This window comes from Lepisma saccharinum, chromosome 20 (genome assembly GCF_977018435.1).
Source record: "Lepisma saccharinum chromosome 20, izLepSacc3.1, whole genome shotgun sequence".
NCBI lineage: Eukaryota > Metazoa > Arthropoda > Insecta > Zygentoma > Lepismatidae > Lepisma > Lepisma saccharinum.
Window position 1 is genome coordinate 9,544,250 of NC_139248.1, and position 26,506 is coordinate 9,570,755.

The following is a 26,506-nucleotide window of genomic DNA, read 5'->3' on the forward strand; positions in this document are numbered from 1 at the left end:
TGCAGTAATTAAAAGTTGTTCAAAATAGTGATTAAGGTAAGGATGTCGAATCGACCCTTCCTAATAGAAATATGTATAATCTGAACATCATTGGAAAGGGTATAAATCAAGGATTCCAGAAATGTAGGATTTATGGTGAGGTAACAATTGGAAGTGGAAAAAAACATAGTATTAAGTCTGAGAAACCTCCATTATAAATTAAACATAATGAGCCTAATTTATGTGCAGATGTAAGTTAAATTCCTAATTTGTTATCTTAGCATAAATAATACATTTGCAGTGTATTTATGTTAAGAGAACCAAACCTCACTGACCAAACCTAACAACGTAGGTGATGTCACAATGCAAGGTTGTCCTCATGTTGTGCGATAAGGGAGACAAGTGTAGTCATGGTATCACTTGTCGCATAACGCTAGTACAACCTTGAACAATTATATAATAAAAAAACATATATTTCCGAAACAAATTTAAGAAAAACAATTTAAATTAACTAAAATAATTTACAGTTATTAAAAATAGAAACTTCAACATCCAAAAATAAAATGAAACTCATAAATACAGATGAAAACACGAAATAAAGAAAGTTGAATCCTAGTGGAAATTCGCATACATATCCACGTTAAAAACAAAAGTTCGACTTGGCAATACTGTGTGTTTACAATATGGATTTCGATCCAGGAATCAGCTACGTTAAGTAATGTACAAAAAAAATTATATTATTACACAAAACAGGAAGTTCTAAGTGAAAAATGCACAGTGCCAATTCAAAGCATGAATTAAGTACTAAGAGGTAATATTTTTTTTACGCCGAAATGGTAAAACACACGAGTCCCTTATGCAGTATAGCCCTGATTAATACTGCTGTATAAGTATTCCACCCCAATTATATGCAGAAAGTTACTAAAGGTGTAAAAATATTTTTGTACAAAGTAAGAATAAACCTGGGTAAAAGACAGCTGTGAAGTCACTTGCAAAAACTTTCAATGTGTATCGATGGTTTCTGTGGGTATTTTTCCGAACTGATAAAAGAATGATAATTTTTTATGCATTACAGATGATTTGTGGAGTTAATTATGGCATATTAATGAAAAAGTACTGGCAACATTGGTCGTGTCAGAAGACAGTACCAGGTTATGTTACCCAATCAATATCCACATGAAAGAAAACAGTTGAATTATCATTACAAAAAGTTAATCAACCTTTCTTTTTGTGACTCTCTGGACACCCTGTATTTTGCATAATAGACAGCATAATTAAAAGTGGTGCATGGTATTTTTGAAGATCCAATGAATATCAAAATGCCAGAAAGTATTGGATGGCATCAGTAAATAAATTCCAACCAATACCATTGAAATCTGTTGATACTGATATATCAGCATCGGTATAAGCTCAGCCCCGGACTTTGCTCCAGGAATCTGGGGAGCAGAGTTGCACATAATGGTAGAGAAGGGGAGAATGCAAGTGGACAGAGTAAAGCAGTGCACTCTGCTGAAAAAGGCAGGTAGCTGCAGTCATGTTGCCCTCACAATGTGTTCATCTGTTCATTAGTCAAGCCCTCTCAAGTCACTACCTGGACAGACTTTTTTTTTATTGGTCTGCTGCCGACTTCTCTGGCAGAGTGGCTAGCTCAGAATGCTACAATGCTAGGGGTCCCAGGTTCAAATCCTGTTCTTTGGAAGTGTCCCTTTATCAATTTCAACGTATCATCACTTATTCTTATTGTCACGATTAGCCAAAAGTGGCAGAAATGAGAGCGTAATTTAACAAAAAATTAAATCATACAGGGTCTGTCCAAAAAGTACCAGGACTACATTCAGGAAAAAAATATTGCAGATATATATGTACAATGGGTTAAAATTCTCCAAATTAAAATCCTTTGGCGTCAATACAATGTTGTCAGTGCTCCTGCCACACTTGGTAGGTCTCCTGGAAGTCTGCAACCGGAATCTCCTTCAGGCAATGTGTTGAAGCTGCTTGCACTCTTTCCACCATCCCAGAATGATGTCCTTTCAGGCTTCGTTTCAGCCCTTGGAAGAGAAAGAAGTCGGGCAGTGCCAGGTCTGGACTGTAGGGAGACTGAGGCAGCACAATAAACTTTCTTACACATAGCGACGTGTGACTCAGTGCACTTATACTTAGCGACGTGTGACTCAGCGCAATGTCATGGTAGAGAATCCAGGAATAGGCAATCTCCTTTCAGACGCGACAAACCCTTAACCTCAAATGCTCGAGCACTTCCACATAAAATTGATCGTTCATTGTTTGTCCGGCAGATACAAACTCCTTGTGGACTACACCCTTTGAGTCAAAGAAGACTATGAGCATTGATTTCAATTTTGATTTGCTCATGTGGGCCTTTTTTGGGCAAGGAGAGTTGCTTGTATGCCACTCAGCACTTTGTCTTTTCGTCTCAGGATCATGCTCGAACACCCATGTCTCATCACCGGTTATCACATTGTCCAAAAAATCAGGTTCAAGCTGCACACGTTCCAACAGTTTAACTCAAAACTTGATTGCATGCCATTGTTCAATCGTGCACGGCATCTTGATTCAAAAAAAAACAAAAACTGGTCACTCTGGGCACGATCCACACTCTACAAAGACAAAGAGGCAACTGAACCAGGTCACGTCGTATACCTGACATCCTCCATCAACGTCCATGCCATTGGAGACCACCCTTCACTCCTTCCCCTTGGCTAGAAACAATCAGTCCTGATACTTTTTGGATAGACCCTGTATTATTCATCTGCTCCAGAGATTTCATGGCCAGAGTGCAGTTTGTAATATTTAACAGCGGTTATGCAAATATTTACGAAGAACAGCAATTACCGATGACATGTCCTTCCCGGACGTATGAACAGACTGTTGAAGTACACTATCCCGCCTGATAGATATGAATCTTGTGGGGGAAGTTACGAGATTAATGGAACTGCATGAGAGAGAGATTGTGCGGTTACTGTGATTTCTTTTTGACTCTGCAAATGTCTGAGGAATCAGCAGAAATTGAACGAAAGCCTTGAAATTGAGATTATGAGCTTACGTCAAGCATGCCAGTCAAATTCTCAGCAGCTGGAATCTAAACTCCATGAAACAGTTGTTCTGTTGAGGTAAGAAGCTGAGCAGACCATGGAGGACTTCCGAAAGGAAATTACTGAAACACAGAGCGGTTTCAGGGAAGAAATGTCCAGAGAGTTGGACAAACAGGTGACCAGTATGGCATATCAGCTGAGAGAAAACCTGAATTTGCGAGTTGTAGAGACGGTGGCGGAAAACCTTAAAAGCAGCACGGAGGGTCCTAGAGAGAATGTTGAAGAGTGGAAAAATGATATGGAATCCAAACAAGGGAAGCTTTCTTCAGACATGCGTAATCTTTGTGACGAAGTAGCCCAAATTTCAACCACTTTAAGCAAGTTGCCACTCTCCGGTGAATCAGACTTACCACGGGTGGACCAGCTGGACATGCCTTTTTGAAGGTTACTGTCTCCAAGTCGTTCTGAGGTCTCTTCGGGGCAACGAAACCGTACACATGTATAGAAAAGATGCCACAGAGAGATCGTTTCCAGTTCTTCAGGCAGCGAGTCGACTTTCTCGGAAAATAGAAAAAAAAGAAAATCTCGAACCAATGCTACGTATGGTGGGATGACTCCCCGGATGGCTGACCTGAATTCCATGCGGAAATTCGACGGAAATATTATAGCCACTTCGGCTGAGATTTATCTCAAAGAATTAGATACCAACCTTGAGATCCTTCAGATCCCGCATAGATACAGGCTGGAGATTATTCCTCGTTTGCTAACGGGCATGGCTTATCATTGGTTCTACTCTCATAAGAATGATTTCCACACATATTCAGATTTCCGTAGGGCGTTTAAGAGGTGTTTTGCGTCTTCAGAGGCAAAAGAAAGGGAGTTGGCATCTGTTAGGGCCAAACGGTACAACAAAAACAATGACAATAGTTTGGAAGAATATGTTTGGTCTGTATACTCTGCTTACAGAAACCTGAGTAGCCACTACACAGAGCATGAGGTGGTAAACCTCATAATCGGCCAATTTCCTTATAGAGTGAAGCAAGTGTGTATGGCCCACGCTCCCGTAACTGTTGATTTGCTTGAAGATTTTGTTAAGAGATACGAGCAAGCGGAAGAGCAGGATGCTTGGCGAACTGCGTGGAGGAAGGAGAATCCTACTCACCAGAACAACCGAGATATTCCAGGCAACTCGGCAAACAGAAACCCGAGGGTTCGTATGGTCCAGAGGCAGAATAATTACCGTGAAAATCGCTCTGCAGGTCCATATAGAAACGGCAATCGTTATCATCAACAAAGCCAAAATAGGCAAAGACGTGAGTATACTGCTGCCAGATACGAACCTTGTGAGAGACCACGAACTGAGAACCATTTATCTTCACCGGAGCACAGTGAACCTTTGAGAGAAGGTCGTAGCTCTCCACGATTGCAAGCGGCGAACAGTGGCTTACAAACAGATGCTGCAGTGTCATACCCTAGTAACGAGCAGCAACAGAGCGTCGAGCTGACCAGAAATTTTTGCTGGGAGAATGGAGCAAATCTCGACCAGGTGCGGGATTTTACCCCACGCCTGGCATAGAAATGTCCCCTTCTGATGTAGGGCGGTCCCGGATAGAACTGAGGCCTGCAGAAAATATTTCCCAGTCTGTAAATAATGATCTGAAGCTGGTGTTTGTTATCAATCAAGAAGAGAGTGAGTTTCTTTACAAATTGTGTCAGGCTAGTCAGTCTAAAAACTTTGGAAGAGCACCTGAGTTCAAGGCACATGTAGCAAATGTTGATATAACTTGTATAGTGGACACTGCAGCTGAAATATCTGTTCTGAGTCTAGAGATTTGGAAGAAAATAAAGCAAAATTTGCCAGAGGTCATGTTACAAGCTACTCCAGAGGTGCGACTTATTGATTTCGCTGGAAAAAGTCGAACTCTAGTTGTGGGAAAGCGCGGAATCGTGCTGGAAATTGCTGAGAGCACCATACCTTTAGAAATTTTTGTTGTGAAGGATTTGCCTTCAGACTTATTATTGGGTTATTCGTTCCTGCAGAAATATGAAGCAGAGATCAATCTCAAGCATAAAAAGTTGTATCTAATGGTGGATGGAGAGCCAATTGAGCAAACGCTAGATGATGATGATTCCGTTGATAAGCAAATGAGCGTCCGGAGGATTGAAGCTAGCTACGATAAATGGGCTACACCGCTAGAGGATATAAGGGAGAAGATTGACTCCAGTGAATTATTGGCTAAGGAACAAAGAGCCGAATTGTTCGAGATATTTATTGCACATAGTAAGGTGTTTTCAGAGAGGCCTGGCACGGAAAAGGGCTTAGTTTGTGAGATTCATATATCCAGTGATGTTCCAGTGAGTCAAAGACTTTATCCAGTTGAGTTGCAGAAATTCTTAAGTTTTCTTCACGTGTATTGCCAGTGTGTCTACCTGATATTGTTCAAAAGGATCTTCGAAATTGCCTCATTGGTTGATAACAATTACAAATTGTTTTGTACGTGCAGTTCTATCCAAGATTGTACTAAATTTCTAGTCCGAATCTGAAGAAGGTGAGAGAGACTGGCAGAGTAAAGTTGTTCAAGTGCGGTTACAAGGACAATATGCTGTGCAGAGGCGGAAACTGAAGCAGAAGTGCCATGCTTTGCAGTTGAAGGAGGATGACCTGGTGCTGCTAAGAAGTCATTGTCCAAGTTCAGCTGTTAAAAAAACATTTCTAAGTTGTTTTATTTGTGGACAGGACCTTTCATAGCAACCCAAGTGAAATTCAACACGGCAGTGTTATTGGACATAAAAACTCGTAAGGAAGTGTGCAAGGTGAATTTTGACAATCTGAAGATTTTTAATTGTTCTCCAGACATGAGGAAAATACTTTTAGAGGGTTGACTCCAAAATCTCCTAGACTGTGAGTGCTTCCACGAGTCGTCGTCGATTTTGTTTATCAATGGAGGGGGCGGGGTGATTGATATGTCCTTCCCGGACGTATGAACAGACTGTTGAAGTACACTATCCCCCCTGATAGATATGAATCTTGTGGGGGAAGTTACGAGATTAATGGAACTGCATGAGAGAGAGATTGTGCGGTTACTGTGATTTCTTTTTGTGAATTCGTTATGATGTACAGCTTTGGTTCTTTTTAAATTGCATAATCAAGATAAAGATTCTGAGTTCATATGTTAAAACGTAAGTTCTATGTTTTCCTGTCTATTTACTGCAAATCTTAATGTTTTCCCGTGCCCTGGGAGGTATCACGCGTATAGCAAAATATAGTTTCATGTTGCTCATTCTCAATTTGTATTGAGATAAATATATTCTTATGACTATTAATAATATCATATGGTTCGCTCTGGCACGACCGTGTCACCGATCAACAAATCAAAATATAATATTTAATAATTTTATTTACTTCTGGAATCCGAATTGTGAAGTTGTGAGGTGGGCTGATAAATCTTGGTGGGTTATCATTGAAATCTGTTACACAAATGGACACCTCCATTGTCACAGTGTTGGGTGGGCTTCCCATATCTTCTGCTTGGACGACCAGTGTGTAATTTCCATAGAGACCCTTCAGTGACTGCATGGTAATTATTCTTGCAGTTGTAAAATCCATGTTATCTAATTTGAAGAGACCTGAAAAATATTAAACAATACATTAGAAAGGAATAATTTTTCCTTTATGTAAAGGCCAATGATGTGTTATGTTTTATCCAATACGTGTACCATGTATTCTTGAATACTTAAAATTATTTAATTTTTCTGGTATGCACACATTGCTTGCATTGTAGAATTATTTCTCTTGTAGTCTACAGTTGTTACAAGTAAACAAACACAGGTTTTTGATGTGATGTTTCAGGAGAACACATGCTCACATGCTCCCTTTATCAGACATTTATTTTTAGTTTGATTAAAGATACGTTTTTAACAATGGTTAAAAATCTTTAAAAAATAATCAGTTATACAACAATGGCCCGACCCTGTGGCCGAGTGGTTAGCACATCGCGCTGCGACACCAAGGGTCCCGGGTTCGAATCCCGGTCAGGCTTGGTTGTTTGTGAATGTCCATTCATCAATTTCATCATTTCATCACTCATCCCCATCTTCGCAAATTAGCCAAGAGGCACAAAACGCGAAGTAAAATAAACTAAATCAAATCAAAAAAATCAAAAAGTTATACAACAATGGTTAAAAATCTTTAAAAAAGAATCAGTTATACAACAATGGTTACAAATCTTTAAAAAAGAATATGTTATACAACTTTGTTGTATCTTTAATCAAATTAAAAATAAATGTCTGATGAAGGGAGCGTGTGTTCTCCTGAAACATTACAAAAAAAGTGTGTTTTTATCCTTGTAACAATGGTAGACCATAAGAGAAATAAAAAGGTAAAGTGCTCCCCTGTGCTTTGCACTACGCCATGAAGGCGTATAGGGGGTGTGGAGTTAGGGCCCTCCACTTTCTTGATCACGGCCAAAGGTGATGTGATCAGCACCATGCCCCTGGCCACCTTTACCCCCCAGAGTTTTCTCCACTTTATACGACACTGGGTGGGCGCCAGAGCCGCTTGAACAGGTGGAAAAAATCCTGGTTCTACCTGCCAGAGATCGAACCCAGATCTCTCGCATGGTAGTCAGATGCCCTAACGACTGAGCTACTGCGGCTCTCTACCACAAAAGAAATAGTTATTTAATTTATTTACTACTGTACTTCAAATTTGAATTTACTTTTGTCTTCATCTAGTACACTAAAAAATGCAAAATTATTAAAAATCAGGTACTGTGGTATGCCAATCTAACTCGGCCTGTACCATAGGCATAGCTAGAACTTTATATTTGGGTGTGCACAAAGAAAAAAATGAGGTATTGTACCTTTTTAATAGCCTATTTTGCAACACAATCACTTGGCTCTTTAACTGCACTGATGTTTGTAAAGGAATATAAATTCACTAAATGACAGTGTTGAAAATTTCTGAATATATGTAGTAGACACAAGTCAAATTGCATAGAAATTACACACAAACAAAATGTTCATAAATGTTACAAACAAATACATCAAAATACACGTCATCTATAACAAGAGACGTATCTCAAAAGGTACAATGTTCTTAAACTCTTCAATAACTTCATTTACATCAATAGACGAAGCTTTTTCCTGTTCCACAAATAGCAAGAGCAGGGCTTCCAATCCATCCTGCTTCTGAGTTGCTCTTAATTTAGTTTTAACTTGGGTAAGCTTGGAGAAAGCTCTCTCTCACACGTGCAGCTTGTGACAGGTATAGAAGAAAAGCGCTGTAGTACAGAGTAGAATGCAGTAAATATCTTCCTTCTCCAATGACATCAAAAAATCGAAAATCTATAGACACTCGTTTCATCAGCGATAATGCACACGTTTGTACCAAGTAATGACATTTTCAACTTCTTACAAACTGCCGCTTATTTTCTCTCTTACTGAAATATCTGTCTTTAATTATCTTTGATAAAGCAGCCCATTAGGGTGTGCCTAGGCACACCCGGCACACCCTGCAGCTACGCGTATGGCCTGTACCCATTCTTCAAGTCATTTCTGTAGAATGATTCATGGAATCTGATACTGAAGAAAATGTACTTTAAATTGGACAAATTAAATTTGTGTTACTTGGAGATGAACCAAATACAAAAATGTTGCAAATAAAAAGCTTGAAGATAAAAAAAACATTTTGTTTTCAAATTATGTTATTACATACTGCTTACTTTGTATATTCTAAGATGATTCTGATTTTATATTTAAAAAATGCTAAAACAGATGTAATGAGAACATAAAAAAAAATTCAATAAATTTGATTTCCAGTACAATTATCAGCCAATTTTTTTTTTTTTCAATTTTATTGTTAATATTTAAACAATGCTGCAAATTCTACTTACGCATGTCATTTCCAGCAACAAGTGAAAATGCTATCCGGCCATTTGGAGTATAAGGGTCATCACCATCCTTAGCTTTGATGAAAGTCACAACTTCTCGAAGCTCATGAAATTCTGTGATGGTTATACAGCCTTCAATTGGCTCAAAAACAGGGGCCTCATCGTTAACGTCCACTATATTCACCCTGTAAACAAAACAAATGATATTCATTCAAACTGTATGAAATATTTGTTTATCTGTGATGTGCTCTAGTTAAAATGTGACTAACAATTTCTGAAGCATATCTTATCTCAGCATAAATAAATTTACCAGAATGTAACATACATTTGTTCTAACTAACTAACTCTCTAGCCTTCTTAAGCCCGAAGGTTTATGGCTGCAGCAACACAGGCCTTCCATCTGTTCCTATACAGGGCAAGATCAATCCAATCTTTTCTATCCTTGCCGGTTTCCTTTAGGCCTATCTCAACATTCATTCAGCAATCTTCATATCTTTGCAAGTACATGAGCATCTAGACGAAGATTGTATTAACTTGACATGTTAGAAAGAAATCTGATTAAATTGCTAGCTACATGTAGTAGAAAACTATGAGGAAAAGAACTGTTCTATCCAGGTAACAGGTAACAATGCATATGGTATATTATTTTGTATTGTTGAATGTTTCTCTGGCTTGCACTTTAAAAAATAAAAACCAAAAAAGCATGAAAATTCAACTTATTAAAATCACGTTTCCAGGAAAGCTACAATTCTTACTTTCAAATCATGTTATTTTTTCTAACTTGGTGCCATAAATATTTGCATGCGCATCACCCATACATACCCAATTTGCTTGAATGCATTCCTGCTCTCTCCGCTGGCATAGCCAAAATGGTAGTTGTCCCAAGCTTCTATGATTAGCATATACGAACTTCTCTCTTCCCTATTCAATATATCACTCACTGTCAAGACGCCGGTATCTGGATCTATTTGGAATCTTCCCTGATAGGAAAACAAACACTTAGTTTGAATATGATATACAACACAGAATATTCAATTACCTTCTCATAATATTTATATTTATTGATATGCAATAACTTCTTTGAAAAAAAAATTGTGCATACTTACAACATTTCAAAAATAAATATTTTTGTCTGGGTTGGAGATTAATAGGAAATTAGGGATGGGATCGATTAATTGGTACTCTATCAGTATCTGCTAATATAGGCATATCGGTGTATCAGTAAAATTACCGATTATTTTACCAATCCAATATATCGATAAATATTTGATAATTTAGTGCAAAATTCTGCCATTTTGTTGTAATTTTTATGGATAATCTCCATGCCCTAATTACTAAAAAAGTAAATGTCTAAATATGTAATTTCTTTTTCACTGCAGTCACCTTGAAACACACATTTATTAAGGAGGTTAACAAACCATTCAGGTTCTTCAAGGACCATTTTTAATTTTATATCGGATCGGTACAATATCGGTTATCGGTATTGGTAAATTTTATATTGTTACTTTATCAGTATAGGCTAAAATTTCATATCGGCCCATTTCTAATAGGAATCCAGCAGTTACAGTAGATTATTTTTTCATTTCCTCATGTGTTTTGAGATCATCCATGGCTATTTCTATCGACTGAACTTAGGATGCTGACCTCTGTGGTAGAGAAGTTAGCACAGTGTGCTATGATGCCAGGGGTCCCGGGTTTGAATCCCGGTCTGGGGATGGATGTTCTTTGTGAGTGTCCCTTCATCAATTTCATCAAACAGAGTAGTGAATATTGTATCTACCAATATCAGTTGGCAACCTTGTTGGAATGCAGGCACATGCACAGAAGTCTCGCATGCTTAGGCAGATGGAAGTCTCACAATCAGATTGCCATGGAATGTTCACCTGTTCAGACACAAATTGTGGCAGTGGGCATGTTCATCTGAACAGGTTCCTTTCAGGAGATGCAGCAGCCACTGAGACGACAGTCCAGTGAGGGTCGCCATTGACTCGTGCCAGAGCATCACAATATTATGCAGTCAGACAATAGACGGCCAATGGCACCATGTGAAAACTGAAATCTCCCAGTCAAGGGAGACGTCCAATGGTCGATATGTCCTTCTAGCAGAAACAAACTCTGCTGCAGACATTCATGCTCATGTTATTCACATTTGAAGAACACTTGTCTTCATGCTGTTCTCTGAAGGAATTATATTTTCTGAACTAGTGCAGTTTAAAGCCATCATGCATGTGTATTGTCTGCAAGTACCAAATGAATAAACAAACCAAACTTGCAGTCCATGTGAGAACGAACTTCAAGCATCACACAAAAATCAACTTAAGGAATGCCATAATGAACTTCACAATCTTCACTTCAGGACTTAAGGAATGGGCAATGGCCATAAGTAGAGGCACATATTTTTGGTAAATAAAAAAGCAAAATTTCGGTATAAAAACAGAATCAATTTCAGGTTCAAAAGCGGTAAATAAAATGAAATTTTGCTTTTATAGCGGTGAAAAAGCCGTATATAAAATGACATTTTGGTTTTTAAAATGTGAATATAATCCCAAATTTGATTTAAAAACTGCACTATTACACAAAATAAACATATCCCTCCTAATACCACATTAAATCATTACCAGAATATTAAGTTTATTCCTGTATAAAGGGATCAATTTTGTTTCTCAAATATTTACAGCATAATTAATCAATTTTCCGTGAATTGCATAACTCACAGGATACCTCAGACTTCAAAAAGTGTCGCATCGGTATATAAACGGTAAATTTCGTGTTTAAGAGTCTATTTCGCATTTTGCAGTTCATTTCGCATCATTTCGTGACAAAACAGGGTAGGAAAATGCACCTCACACCTTTCAGAAACAAAAAAAATTAACATTAGAATGTGTTATTTCACATTTAGTTTTTTCGTCAAAAACGAAATATGCATGCCCCTAGCCATAAGTTGATTTAAACTTGCATGACTTTTGAAATATGCACTTAATTTAAAATATTATGAAGTTATACAATATTGGAAACCTCAAAGTAACTTATATGTCTAGCCAATGAAAAACCTTTACCGGCTTCAACATATTTAGGTGCCAAAGAGTTATTGAATTATTTATTTACCTGTGATGACCTTCTGTCCAAGAGGTAAGTAACTGTTCCATAATCACCAGAATCAGCATCTCTGGCCTCTATCAGTGCAATTTCAGTACCTGAAATGAATTATATGATGACTGCTACATGATATTCAAATATCAAACTGATAGAAAAAATACACACTGGCAACAATGAAATCATACACGTTAGAAATAATGCTTTGCAATAAATATGTAAAGTTAAACTTTTGCAACACACTTATTTTTAAAATACAATTATTTAATATTGAGTATTTTCTGGTTTGTTGCTAATGGTTAGTGGTTAATAAAAGTTGTATTGAAAGTTTAAAACTGTTTCTTATTTTCATATAACATATAGTTAAATCCTTGCAATTACAGCAATGGTGTATGGAATAGTGTTTGATTACTGTGTACAAGTGTTGGAAATTGTATTGAGAATCTGTGGCATATATTATTTTGGGGGTTGATTAAACAACTGAAGATGTGCATGATTGCCATTACCATGCTGTAACATAATGTCATCAATTAATACAAGATAGTACTCGCAGATTAACGGAAACTATGGTTTCATTGCCAACTTCTTTCTTTAATGGTCTGAACAAATGAAATCTATTTGATTGATTAATGGCACTCTTACTTAGCACTAAAAATGAGTTTATGAGGATTACGTTTCAAGCCATAATACTGACACTTACCAACAGGGGCATCCTCTCTGACAGTAATATTGACCACATCCCCAATGAAGTAAGGGTTATTGTCATTTTCATCCAGAACTTGGATGAAAACCTCTGCTAGTGTCGAACGATTGGGGATGCCGGAGTCAGTTGCTCGTACAGTGAAATTAAGCCATGGGAATTGCTCACGGTCGATTTTACTTGCGACAACAATTTCACCAGTTTCTGGATCCAGATGAATCAGCTCGTCTATTTCATCAGGTCCTGTAAGGAAGGACAAAAACATAGACATCAGAGTTGAATAAAAGTTGCTCCATTACAGAAAACTTAAAATTTACCAATAAAGGTGGGGATTTTGAAAATGAATGAAAGCTACTATAGCAACTGTTTATAATGGAGCACTGTTACCATAACAACAGTTATTATTTAAAAAAAATGGCTTTCACAACAATAGCTGCTAACATATCTTCTTATCTTGGAAATAGGTCAAACCAGTCCATTGACCCTCCCAAACGGAAATTGATATCCTTCATTTCAAATTTCAAAAAAGCACAAAGCTTTTACATTTATATTGTTATTAACAGTAATAAACCCAGTGAGTTAGTATTCAAACAGAATAAGCAAAGTAAATACTGTATTAAACCATAAAAAAATAGAGTAAACAGCAGGAACCAGTATGTCTTTTTCATATTCTACTACTTAATGATTCCAGATGAAATACACACTTATATTCATTAAAATAATAATAAAATGACTTAATTTGAAACAAAATGTCCGGCTACTTATATAGATAGATTAGTAAAATTATCGGTAATTTTACTGATTAACTTACACACCAATATGCCTACATCATCTGATACTGATAAAAGTGCTGATTAATTTGTCTCATCCGTCAAAAATACACACCACAACAATTGATACTCAGGGTAAAATTGTTTTCATGACAAGACATAGAAACAACTGGTACAAATGCCAAATGTACCTTTCCTTGAAGTGTTCTGCGCTACATATTTTTTGGGGTTTGGTTTATTTTCTTATGCTTAAATATCTATGTGAATAACAAACACTCAAAAAAATTCTAAATATTACTTTTAATAACATGTTCATTGCGTTTGAAATGATCACTCAAAAACAGTAGTTTATGTAAATGTACTGTTCATGTGTGATAATTTTATCTTTTAAACCAGTATAAATAAAAGAAATGTAACCAATTTAATACTTACCTTCTAAAGAATAAGAAATGGTCCTATTTTTGTCAGCATCATCAGCAACTACATTTATAATAGTGATTCCATTTTTGCTATTTTCTGTTATTGATCGGCGATAAAATGGACGACGAAATTTTGGATTGTTGTCATTTTCATCTTCAACAATTACGGTTAAAATGGCTGAAATAAAACAAGATGTATTGAAGATTTGTAAATTTTGTGGTATGTATTAACTGGCATAAACTGACAATTTGAGAATTTGTGGCGTACCTCTGGCTTGTTTAACAACTGCCTTGCAAAAAAAATACAAATCGCTCCCAACTAGGGTTACCAGATCGCTATAAGGTAAATGTAGGATATAATGTCCCAAAATGTAGGACACAAAACATTCACAATAAATAATACACATTTCCAGAACATGTTAGAAAGTAATTTAAAAATTACAGTTTTCAGATTTAAAAAAAATGAAATCTTAAATGTAAAATTTCCAAAATTGTAATTAATTCTACACAATACACTTCTTGGTACTTGTTTTAACTGATACTTCTCAGAGAAACCAATTTTTATTCAAGTTTCAGGTTTAGTCAAAATATATTTCTCTCATGACTTTGTTATGCTGCTGGTAATAAAGGTACACTCTCATAATGTCATAATGACCTGGAATGATAAACAAATATTCAGCAATTACCATAACTTAAAATGGTTCCAGAGGTTTCATCGAGGGTAGTTTTTAGTTCAGTAGCTTTGTTCTCTATACACCCTGCTTTAAGAATAGGAAATACCTTGTTCTATCAGTATAAACCCCAAGGCAAGAAATTTCACTCAGGCAGTGAACAGTGACATCATCAGAATGTGGCCCCAAAACTTTCTTCATTAATTGCTTCCGTTTTGTTGTAGCAGAAACTTTTATTTTCTTTTTGGGCAATGCCTGAATCAAAATAAATTTCACTATTGAGTTTGGGAGTGAAGTCCATAGACTTGAAACTTGCATGATTTCTCTCTGTTCAACTGAAACACGTATTTTCCAAATTAATATTACGTGACGCTCAAAATGTAGGACATTTATGATATTTTTCAAATTCCTCCTGGACGCCGGACATAAGGCTAAAATGTAGAACATGTCTGGGAAAAAGCGGGCATCTGGCAGTGATCAGAACGCTACATTTTAAAAGTAGCTTCGCTACAGCTACAGCTACTCTTCCAAAATGTAGCTTCGCTACAGCTACAGCTACATTTTCCAAAAAGTAGCTCGCTACGCTACTCATGTGCGCTACTCGCTACTTCGCTACTTTTGCGCTACTTCTGCATAAAAAATTAAAAACAACCATATGGGTATTAAAAATCTTCTACTACTGGTAAATAAATTCTGTTATTTATTAATATGGTTCCCATCATTCAATAATTTTGATAGCATTGTTATTTCAGTTACTTATTTTTACTATAGTTTTTGAGAATAACATACCTATGCAAGTGGCATATCAATCCAAATTTGATATATGAATATTGCAATTAGGGTGTTACCCAAATTAATGATTACAACTATACACAAATAAAATTTGGAAGGATTATGTATTCATGTTCACATCAACATATTTTTCTTGAGAAAAAATATTTCATTTTTTATAGACTGATAGGAAGGCAGCATTTTTAATGAAAAGTAACTAGAGCCCTTTGATTACAAAAGGGCCCCAGGTTCGATACCCAGCGGAGGCACATAGTGGTTCGGATCCAGTCTCGATCAGCTTATCTATGCATAAAGTGGACTCAAAACAAAAACTAGAAAAGATGCCAAGTTGGGAGGATGGGATCCTCCTGCTCCTCCATTCCCATTCAACATTCTTCCTCGTACTTACAATTAGCCGAAAGTGGCAGAAAGAGACTAGATAAGAGAATAATTAAATAAACCATTCATCATCATTGTCATGATTGAGAGAAGTGGAAGAATAGATGAGGAGGTAAACAGAAAAAGACAAATGGGTGGTGAACTATACCAAAGCGTTCGAAGATTAATATGGAACAGGGGTGTACCTATGAAATGCAAGAAGGTAATATATAACACATACTATGTGCCAGTAATTACGTATGGAGCAGAGACTTGGACAATGTAATAGAGAAACAAAAAGAAGATGCAGGCAGTGGAGGAAGGGATAGAATAAGGAATGAGGAGATCCGACAGACAGTGACAGTGGTTGGGGTGAAGCTTCAGGACAGAATAGATCAGGTACAGATGAGATGTTTCGGACACATGAAGAGGATGGATGCAGAAAGACTACCAGTAAGAGCTTATAATGCAAGAGGAGTGGGAATATGGCCAACGGGGGGACCAAGATGTTGGTGAAAAAAGCAGATAGTGGAGAGTGTTAGGAGAAGAGGACAAGATTGGAACCCCGTGCAAAGAGAGGAGTGGTGGAAGACCAGGAAAAATGGAGAGGCTTGACTTCTAAGCCTACCCAGCCAGAGGCAGGAAACGGCAAAGGATGATGATGATGAGAATGTCATGATTAGCAAAAGTGACGCAAAAGTAGGAAAAATACATAAATTTGAAAACAATGTATACTTTTTGCAATATGATAAAATATATTTCGGAAACTGTCGTGTAAACCTGAGTGTTCTAAACGTAAAGTTATCGCAAAAATAATTATAATTCCAGAAACTGTATATCATTCTTGTAACAATAATTTCTTCCTGGTGAGATTCTATATACTGACGATGATCAATGCTGTTAACGTACTGAGATATTTATTGCTGGCACTATTCCTTTGTCAGTGCAGTGGAAAATCCATCGCTCATTTTTGCACTGCAAGTTGTGTTTTACACAGCAATTAATGACATTTTTGGTGTTTCTTACACCATGGATATCCACAGGATTTGTTCCAGGGGTGAAGCAAATGAGGCACTTTTTCCAGCAGTGCAGCAAAAGAGGCATGTTTCTCTCCAAAATAGCGATGCAGCTAAAAAAGCGAAGCTGTTAGCTGGAATATATTCACATATGTCAGTTAGTTATGTGGATATCTGAATTATTGATACTAATTAAATAAATTATGCAGATATCTATAATCTACAATCTACATAATCTGTGTCTTCATGTAATAGACTGTCTTAATGAACCTCCTTCAAAATTAAGGGTATTTGTCGATTTTTTCTGACGCTGTTGCCACATTAAATTCACCTCAAAATGCTGAGAAAAAATGTAGCTGTAGCGAAATTTTCGCTACAACTACATACATTTTGTAGCTTCGCTACCGCTACAACTACAATTTTCAAAATGTAGCGTCGCTACAAATTTTGTAGCTAGCTACAGTAGCGACGCTACTTCTGATCACTGGCATCTGGTAACCATACTCCCAACATTATTGTCAATGTCCAACTTCTAATCACAATATTAAAGACAAAAATACTTAACATGAAGCATTACTGGAGCAATACAATGACATCCTACTGTACCATTCAAACTAAAATTTACAGTTCATTTGCACACTTATTAATGTATACTACATATTATTATAGCCGAGACAGTAATAATACCAATATAACAGTTAACAGAAAATATTAATTTACCACTTTTGGGGTGTCTAAATATCTTCGTAATTATGAAAAATTCTATATATTTATTCTTGTATGGTTAAAAAAAATAGTTATTTTGATTAATTGGTAACAGATCTAAAAACTCTTTAATAAGTGAATGTAAGAAGATTCGAGCAAAAATCTGGAATATTGATATGTAATTGTTGCAACCTAATAATTATATTCCAACGTGCTGACCAGTTTTAAAGTAATGCAATGTGTAAATATTGATATTAGAACAATTGAAAAAATTATAACATGAAATCTCTCAATCTAATATTGCCCTTAACAGTAATTCTGTAACATACTCTCACTGTTATGGAGCACTGGGAATGTAAAAAGCACCTCGCAACTATTTGTGTTGTTGCAGACCTTGAAAATTTTGAAGTCAAGTGTGCAGTGTGTCAGAAAAGTCTGCATCATAGGGAAATGACAGAATTTGTGGAAATTGGATGATTGCATGTCATTAGTAGTAGACCATTAGGAGAATGCAGGTGCATCTTGAGCAGATGCAGTGTGCAAAATCCTAGGGGGGACAGGGGGGAATTTGCTCCAACCAAAAATTTCTAAGGGGAGGAAGGAGTTTTTGTTGTAACAGCAAATATAAGCAATTAATTTGGGCTTGAAATAATACTTTACTAAGGATAATATCGAAAAAACAAACACAAAGAATAAAGCTTAATGTTTGTGTCTACGTGTTTGTGAGTGAGTTTTGCAACCTCGCTCTCACACTCTCCCACACCCACACACACACACTCACTCACTCACACTCTTTCTCCTCCACTAGTTGTCAATGATTTCACACCCAGAGTAGATCTTGCATTTTCCCTACAATATGGAACTTTTTGGAACACCCTGTGTATATACCACATACTCTACTCTTGATTGATTGATTTGCTTTATTTTACTTCGCTTTTTGTGCCACTTTTGGCCAATTTGCAAATATGGGGGGATGAGTGATGATATGATGAATGGACACACATAAACATCCATGCCCACGCCAGGATTCGAACCTGGGACCTATGCCATCATATCGTGATGCACTAACCACTCCACCAGGGGCCAGCACACTACTCTTTATTCTTATGCTACTTTACTATTTGAGTTTAAACAAACCTGTAGCAGACTGACTTCCTTTTGCGGCTCCCAAATCTTCAACTCGAAGCGTCAACTTTATCGTTTCCACTCGTTCCCTATCCAGAAGTTTCACAACACGTAAGAGGCCATCCACGGTATTCAAATCAAAGGCTGCAGAATAATTGTAGTCTGTGCTCCTTATAATCGTCCCTTCTTCGCTTCTGGCCTCCGAGTTTTGGTGATCTATGTAGTACCTTAATACTGGTTTGGCATCCAAGTCTGTGGCCCTTACCCTATACACGTATTGACCCACTTGAATATTTTCTTTCACTTTAATCGTTCCCGGTTCAATAAAAACAGGAGGTTTGTTGTTTACGTCTACGATGGAAATATTTACATACACCATCGCTTGCAATTGCTCGACTCCAATGCCACCGTCTAAAGCTACAACTTTTAAAGAGTATACTGTAGTCTTTGGGTCTGTCCTATCGGGATCTAAATTTGCACCATATGCCACCGTTATCAAGCCAGTGTCGGCATCTATCACAAACTTATCCTCAGCTCCTCTTTGTATTCTGTACACCACCACATTATTTGGTGCAGAACCATCCTTGTCCCAGGCTTTCACCTAGAAATAGAATTTTAAAGAAAACCACAATTAGTTACAACTTAAATTGTTCGATTGGTTTCATTACTAACAAAAATGTTATAGCTCCTACTGAATTCAACTCTTTCATAATGATTCATGTGAAAACATTTGGAGGTAAACAAAATGCAAGGACAGTGGATTAAAGCCATGTCACCTATTGGGCACTGTCGAAGCCTTCTGATTATCTTCCCTATGGAAAATTTGAAATGGCTTTCTTCATACACCATTGTTCAAAATTAGGGTTCTTCCACCAGTGGCATAGTGGTCATAATCATAATCTTTACTCATCCGTTGACCCATTTTGCGTGGGTATGGATTTCGTCAGATATATGAAAATATAATAAAAGCTATGGTATACAGGCTATTACAGTATAAGAACAAAAATTTTACATGCTGCACATATGTGATAAAGAAGTTTACATAAATTGTACATTTTATTCACAATATTAAAAACAAGGATAAACATATATATTGTAGAGATATGGTGATTAAAAGTACGAGAAAACCTCATCAAGAGATTATTTTATGCTTGTTCATTCACTGGAATTGTCCGACCGCCGAGCAATCTCAAGAATGTGCACGCATCGTTATTTCCTCAGAGCTTTGACTGAGAGGTAAATATGTGGATCTAATGTAATCCAGCATGTTCGAAAGCTGTAATAACCATTTGAGGCAAAAGATTAGAAAAGCAAGCTCGCTCCAGAGCTCGCTCTCATTTCTCTTATTTTACTCATACAATTTACAAGAAACTGACTACAACATCGTTGTATGAAGTTTACGGCTGCATAAGCCTTGCAGCCATTCATGCAGGATTGCTCGGAATAGTGAGCCAAGGGTCACGATATCGAACCTTGGCATCAGTCACAATACGGTCAGCAAGAAGCATCCGGACAAGAACATCATTCATCTACCAGGTATGAACAAGCGTGAATAACCTAATTTCAATCATCCATATCTCCTTTTTCTTAGTCGGAGCAGGTTCAAACCACAAGTATATTTAAGATCTACCTAATTGTGTTATTGAAGCATCCCTGTGACCTCAGATCCCTGGTAAAAGGGGGATTACAACAATATATAGTACATGCATCATGTAACATCAATGCCTTGTAATCAAGGGGTCTCATGATGTAAACTTAATTGAAACCATGAGAATGTGTGAAAATCAGAAAAAATACATGAAAGAACATCTAAAAGAATGCTTTATTTTTAATTCAAACCTGAAACCTCCGACTTCGAAGCACCAATCAACATCATGACTGTGAAACATTAAAGTGTGATATTGATTAAAATATTTCACCTTTGAAGACACATCTAACAACACAAAAGTGAACGATTATTTTAAATAAATTTAGATTAACCAGTGTGAAAAATATTAAAATGATGCAAAATCTAAAATCGGGGTTTCACTATACACAATTGACAACACAAAAGTAGAAGATTCTGTGAAAATGAACAGAGATGGGTTACCACTAGAGAAAATATATCTTTACCTCTATAACTGAACTTCCGCCAGCCATATCTTCTGGAATCGATCGTTTGTAATGGTTCTTCTCAAACTCTGGAGCGTGGTCATTGATATCTTGTATGTAGATCACAACAGGTACTTCAGAATAGAGCATTGGACTTCCGAGGTCCTGGGCTCTCACCAACAAGTTAATGGTCTTTACGCCACCCCTGCCGGTCAGGAGCTCAAAGTCGACATGACTGGTTGGGTGGATGACTCCCCTTTCGGGGTCGATGGAGAAATTTCCCTGAGGATCTCCGTCCACTATGCTGTATCTGATTTGGCTATTTCTGGTGCCTGCAATCAATAGTGTGTACAATAGCTTTACTTACACTGACTATTCATAGAATGGTTCAAATATGAGTGGTGGAATTATGGATAGGTGATCAAATGTAAAATCAAAATTTAGGATTCACTACCTAGATTTTGAATACTGAATTTGATACCAAAACTTTGGCTTTTGAATTCACTACACAATCTCTAATCTTGTGCTTGACACCCAATTCTAAAATTTTGGAATCAAAATTGAAATCTTGGATTCACTAGCTGTATCTAAAATCTTGGATTCATCGTCCAAATTTCAATTAAAGTATTTGATCACTACCAAAACCTCAAATCTAGGATTTGCTACCTGAATCTCAAATCTAGGATTTGCTACCTGAATCTCAAATCTAGGATTTGATACCTGAATCTCAAATCTAGGATTTGCTACCTGAATCTCAAATCTAGGATTTGCTACCTGAATCTCAAATCTAGGATTTGCTACCTGAATCTCAAATCTAGGATTTGCTACCTGAATCTCAAATCTAGGATTTGCTACCTGAATCTCAAATCTAGGATTCGCTACCTGAATCTCAAATCTAGGATTCGCTACCTGAATCTCAAATCTACCTGAATCTCAAATCTAGGATTCACTACCCAAATATAAAATTCACTACCCAAATATAAAATTCACTACCCAAATCTCAAATCTAGAATTCACTACCCAAATCTCAAATCTAGAATTCACTAACCAAACCGAAAATCTATGATTTGCTACCTGAATTTTAAATCTATGATTTGCTACCTGAATCTGAAATCTAAAATTCACTACCCAAATCTCAAATATAGGACTCACTACCTGAATCTCAAATTTTGGTTTCACTATCCAAATTTGGATTAGTTGATTCACTACCAAAATTTTGAATCTTTGAATTTTCTACTTGAATCATGCCAATCCATACTTGCAACTAGGTTAAATATATATATGCATTAATTGATATTTTCTTTTTTTTGTGATATGATATCACTGCTGTTAAGTAAAATAATATAAATTTTCAAGTAAAGATATTAAGATAATATTTTAACTTGTGATTAAGTCTACGAAAAAAATAATGGTATTCAGTACACTGAATATTCTAAATTGTAACTGAATATCGAAGCAAATTGGCTTCCATCAGTTAATCTAGTACATTTCAAACTGAACTTACCATTGAGATCCATATCGTGAGCATCCACAATCAAAGGTGATTCAAAATCTGCATGATTTTCAATTAATCTGGTTTCGTACTTATTTTGCAAGAATACCGGAGGGTTATCATTCACGTCTTCCACATTGACTGTGAGCTGCACAGTGTTCCTGTAACACAAAGCTTCTTCGTAACTTGCTGTAATTATGAACTAAAAAGGTGCAAAATATGCACATAAATTTGAATTTTAGAAAAATACATTAAGTTTTTTTTAAATGTTTTTCTTTCAGTTACTGCAAAACTCCTACATGTAAGCAGATATTTGTTCTTTTTCAGGACATACAAATTAGCATGTAATAAATGTACAAGTTGCAGTTCTGAATTCTTCCACACACTCTTGTTTACTTTACACTGCAGTTTTATAAATTAAAGAAAAATTACACTCCTTACAGATCATGATTGCACTTGATTACATGATATCTCAAATGTTTAATGTTGAAACTCTTTCAATATTTGGTTAAGAATAGTTTTGTTCTCAGACACAGGTGTAAAATACAATTTTAGTAGTGGTCGATGGCTCTAAAATATGCAAGAAGTATGCATTTGCATATGCAATATGATAGGAAAACCCTACTAATAAATAGACGCATGCATATTTAGTTTTTGTCGACAACACAAAATGTGAAATAACACATTGTAATATTAATTTTTCATGTTTCTGAAAGGTGAGAGGTGATTTTCCTACCCTGTTTTGTCACGAAATATTAGCAAAATGAGAAATAGACTCTGAAACACGAAATTTAGAGTTTATTTATCGACGCAACACTTTCTAAAATTTGAATTATCCTGCGAGTTATGCAATTTATGGAAAATTGATTAATTCTGATGTAAATATCTGAGATAAAAAGATCGACCCCTTTATACAGGAATAAACTTAATACTCTGGTTACTCCATACATGTGCTATTAGAAGGTATATGTTTGTCTTGTGTAATATATGAAGTTTTAAAATCAAATTTAGGATTATATTCACAATTTTAAAACCAAAATGTAATTTCATATACCGCTATTGATCCAATTTTTCACTGCTATAACATCAAAATTTCATTTTATTTACAGCTTTTGAACCCGAAATTGACTGATTTTGTACTGAAATTTTGCTTTTTTATTTACCAAAAATATGTGCCTCTACTAATAACAATACTAGAATCCCATTTGTTCCAAACAGTTAGTCAACTTTTGAATGTTAAAGGGGTTAATAAATTTTTAGACAGTGCCAAACAAGTGTAAACATACAAGTATCTCCTGCATAACAACATACCATGAAGAAATAAGTCTTTTCCCTTCGGAAAGGGAATACATGCTCTTAATGTGGAGGTAGGTTCCCACTCATACACCATATTGAGGGGTGTAAGGGGTGCTCCTTCCACGTAGTACACCCAATAGTCAACCTCACTTCCACGTAGTACACCCGGGACTGCAGACTAACGAGGCTCTGGCAACTGGCCCCATGACCAGTATAATTTTGTTTGTGTTGTCCTGTGTTTTGTCCTTATTTGTGCTGAGTGCTCGTTTACAGCCTCAGCTTTTAACGAAAGTCAGAAGATTTTAATATTTTATGATTTTAGTTATGCAACGTTAGAGTTGTTATGTGTAACGATAAGGGGCTGGACCCCGTATAATGTGACGGGTGCAAAATAGCCTTAGTGCTGTCGCACCCAAAATTTTAAATTCAAATTCAAAATTCAAATACACCATATTGGCCACTTGTGAGGGTGATGTGATCAGCACCACACTCTGGCCAACTTTACTCCACAAGGTTGTCCCAGAGATAGCCATTTATAGAGGCTGGGTGAACTCCAGAGATACTCCATGCAGGGATATTGGTGAAAAAAATTCCACCTGAAATCACTCACCCTGGGAATCGAACCTGGGTCTCCCAGTGGCAGTTGGACACCCTGCCGATACACTGTGACCTTACCGAACAAATGTGCCAATTCAAAATAATAATATTGAAATATACTACACAGAACATTGAATTATGATTCTCATCACCACATGGGTAAACGTGGGCGTAGGGTGTTATCCCCTGCCCAAGACATCCAAAACAATGATAATTTGTCAATTAACACTAGAGTAAATAATGATGTCCCTTCCCCAATCCAAAATGTCAATCAGCATAAGAGTAAAAAGCAATTATCCTCCGACATATAAAATACCGTACACTACATACCTGTTGCCCTGACCTAAATTATCCCTTGCTTCGACTGTCAAATAATGCCTCGATAAAACTTCCCTATCAAAAGTGTATCCATCCGACTTGATTGTTATAACTCCAGTTTCTGGGTGCAGATAAAGCCTGTCCATGGAAAGAAAAATGCATTAGTTATTCTAAAAAAACTAACATTGAGATTACAAGCACCACAAACATTGAGCAACAGGTGCAACAATTTGTTTACAAGACATTTTGGAATTCAAAACAGTTTTAAAAAACACTATAATATATGAAAGTTAATTTTATTTGCATCAAGGTAAAGGTAAAGCATATAGCACCATGTCATGAAGGCACATTTAGGGGATGTGGGGGAAGGGCCTCACACATTCACAAGCTTGGCCATTTTGGAAGTGATGTGATCAGCACCACACTCCATCTTTTGAGGCTGAGTGAGCTCTATAGTCACTTTATGATTGGACAAGGCCGGAAAAAATCCAACCTTAGATCACCAATCCTTAGGAATCGATCCCAGGTCTTCCGTGTGGCAGTCAGATTACCGACTAGACCATCATGGCTCTTTACTTGCTTCAAAGTATATTGATATCACAAAAATACATGATTTTTTTTTAAAAAAAAAACAATGTGCATTTTTTTAAAAGGATTAGAAACTTCATAATTTTTCAAAAACAAATTCAGTTTTTCAGATTCACAATCACATCAGTCATACACCCATGGGAGCAACCTATTGGTGACTGCAGTGCCGGATCTACAATCTGCAAAATGGCCCGGAGACAAATAAGCCTTTAGGGGGCCCTCAGCCATTGACATAGTATAGGGTTCGCGTATGTAAAAAATAAACCTAGTTCCTCGGGGGTGCAGAAACGAATACAATATATACAGGTAAAGTTCCCTGTGCATATAGCCATGCAGGCACATTTAGGGTATGTGGGAATAGGGCCCAACAAATTTCCGATGTCTGACATATTGGAGGTGATGCGATCAGTGGCATGCTCCGCCTGCCTTTACTCCCCACTAGGTACCATTTAATTTGAGGTAGGGTGGGCCATGGAGCTGCTTTATGTGTCCTTATTCTGACCTTAGATAACCCACCTAGGGTCTCCTGCATGGCAGTCAGGCTAAAATTTCATGAGAAATGAAGTCGTGAAGTTTCTTCAACCTATCTTTAATACGGAAAAAGTTATGGCTGCATGATTGTAACACATGTATCATTTTCCAGGGGTGAGAAACCAGTTATATATATACTATATATCACATCACCACGGGTGCCGAAACCGGAGGGGCCATGCCTGTTCTCACCCCTCCCTTCTGCACCTATAAGGGACCCAGTGTATAACTTTCAACATAATACATAACTTTCGCATATTGAAAATATTTTCAATATGCCACTGCTTTATATAATCAGGATTAATATTTTTTTTACATGTCCCTGTAAACATGTGTGTGCTACTTCATACTGTATTGATTTGGCTGAAAGTTGCAGTGTTACATATTTATACCAATGCTTAACCAACGTTCAAAACAATAAGTGTGTGTGCATGTGGGGGGGGGGGGGCCTTTAACCGGGGCACCAGCACCTCAACGGCACCAGACCAGGGTGTCCCGATTTAGTAGAGCAAAACCCTTATTTCTGATTACATAAATTTGGATATTTGTTTTATAAAGAGTTGGATTTGTGTAGAGACAAAATAATTGAAGTTACTTCTCAATGACCAATGTATATTGAAAAATCATGTAGCAATTTAAGAGACTACTGTTATTTTGATATCAACCTACAATATATGCGTTCTTTGACATTAAGGCATTGAAAATACAAGGCTATTATTTATCATCTTTAAAACCGTAAATATACAGCAAGGCCATGTTATTTATTGGCTGAAGGTGGAAAGTAGTGGGGTCAGGGTAGAAAGTTGAGGCGGGGGTGACAGGATGGACAGTTTGGGTGCCAAAAATCGATTAAACCTGGATGAAAATTTTATCTTAGGCCTTCCTTTTTTTATGTAAATATGTGTGAAGATATTAAACTCCTATTGTAGGAATAAGTATTATAAACCGAATATGATAATCGAATGCTCAGTCAAAAGTTACATGTAAAGTATTATGTTGTATAATAACATAATCACAGTACTACA

General features: G+C 36.7%; 1 protein-coding gene across 3 annotated transcripts in view; it reads right to left on the bottom strand.

The window, feature by feature from the left end:
• Window positions 1-26,506, bottom strand: part of Cad88C (cadherin 88C) — a 219,329-nt gene that overhangs the window by 29,005 nt on the left and 163,818 nt on the right. For all 3 annotated transcript variants that reach the window (XM_083142091.1, XM_083142092.1, XM_083142090.1), the window contains 10 exons: window positions 24,375-24,500; window positions 22,164-22,312; window positions 20,681-20,991; window positions 18,581-19,169; window positions 13,916-14,080; window positions 12,714-12,956; window positions 12,026-12,114; window positions 9,743-9,900; window positions 8,924-9,105; window positions 6,433-6,656 (listed from right to left, as the gene is read on the bottom strand). In XM_083142091.1, the coding sequence (XP_082998217.1) occupies window positions 6,433-6,656; window positions 8,924-9,105; window positions 9,743-9,900; window positions 12,026-12,114; window positions 12,714-12,956; window positions 13,916-14,080; window positions 18,581-19,169; window positions 20,681-20,991; window positions 22,164-22,312; window positions 24,375-24,500 (2,236 nt within the window). The remainder of the gene's footprint in view (window positions 1-6,432; window positions 6,657-8,923; window positions 9,106-9,742; window positions 9,901-12,025; window positions 12,115-12,713; window positions 12,957-13,915; window positions 14,081-18,580; window positions 19,170-20,680; window positions 20,992-22,163; window positions 22,313-24,374; window positions 24,501-26,506) is intronic.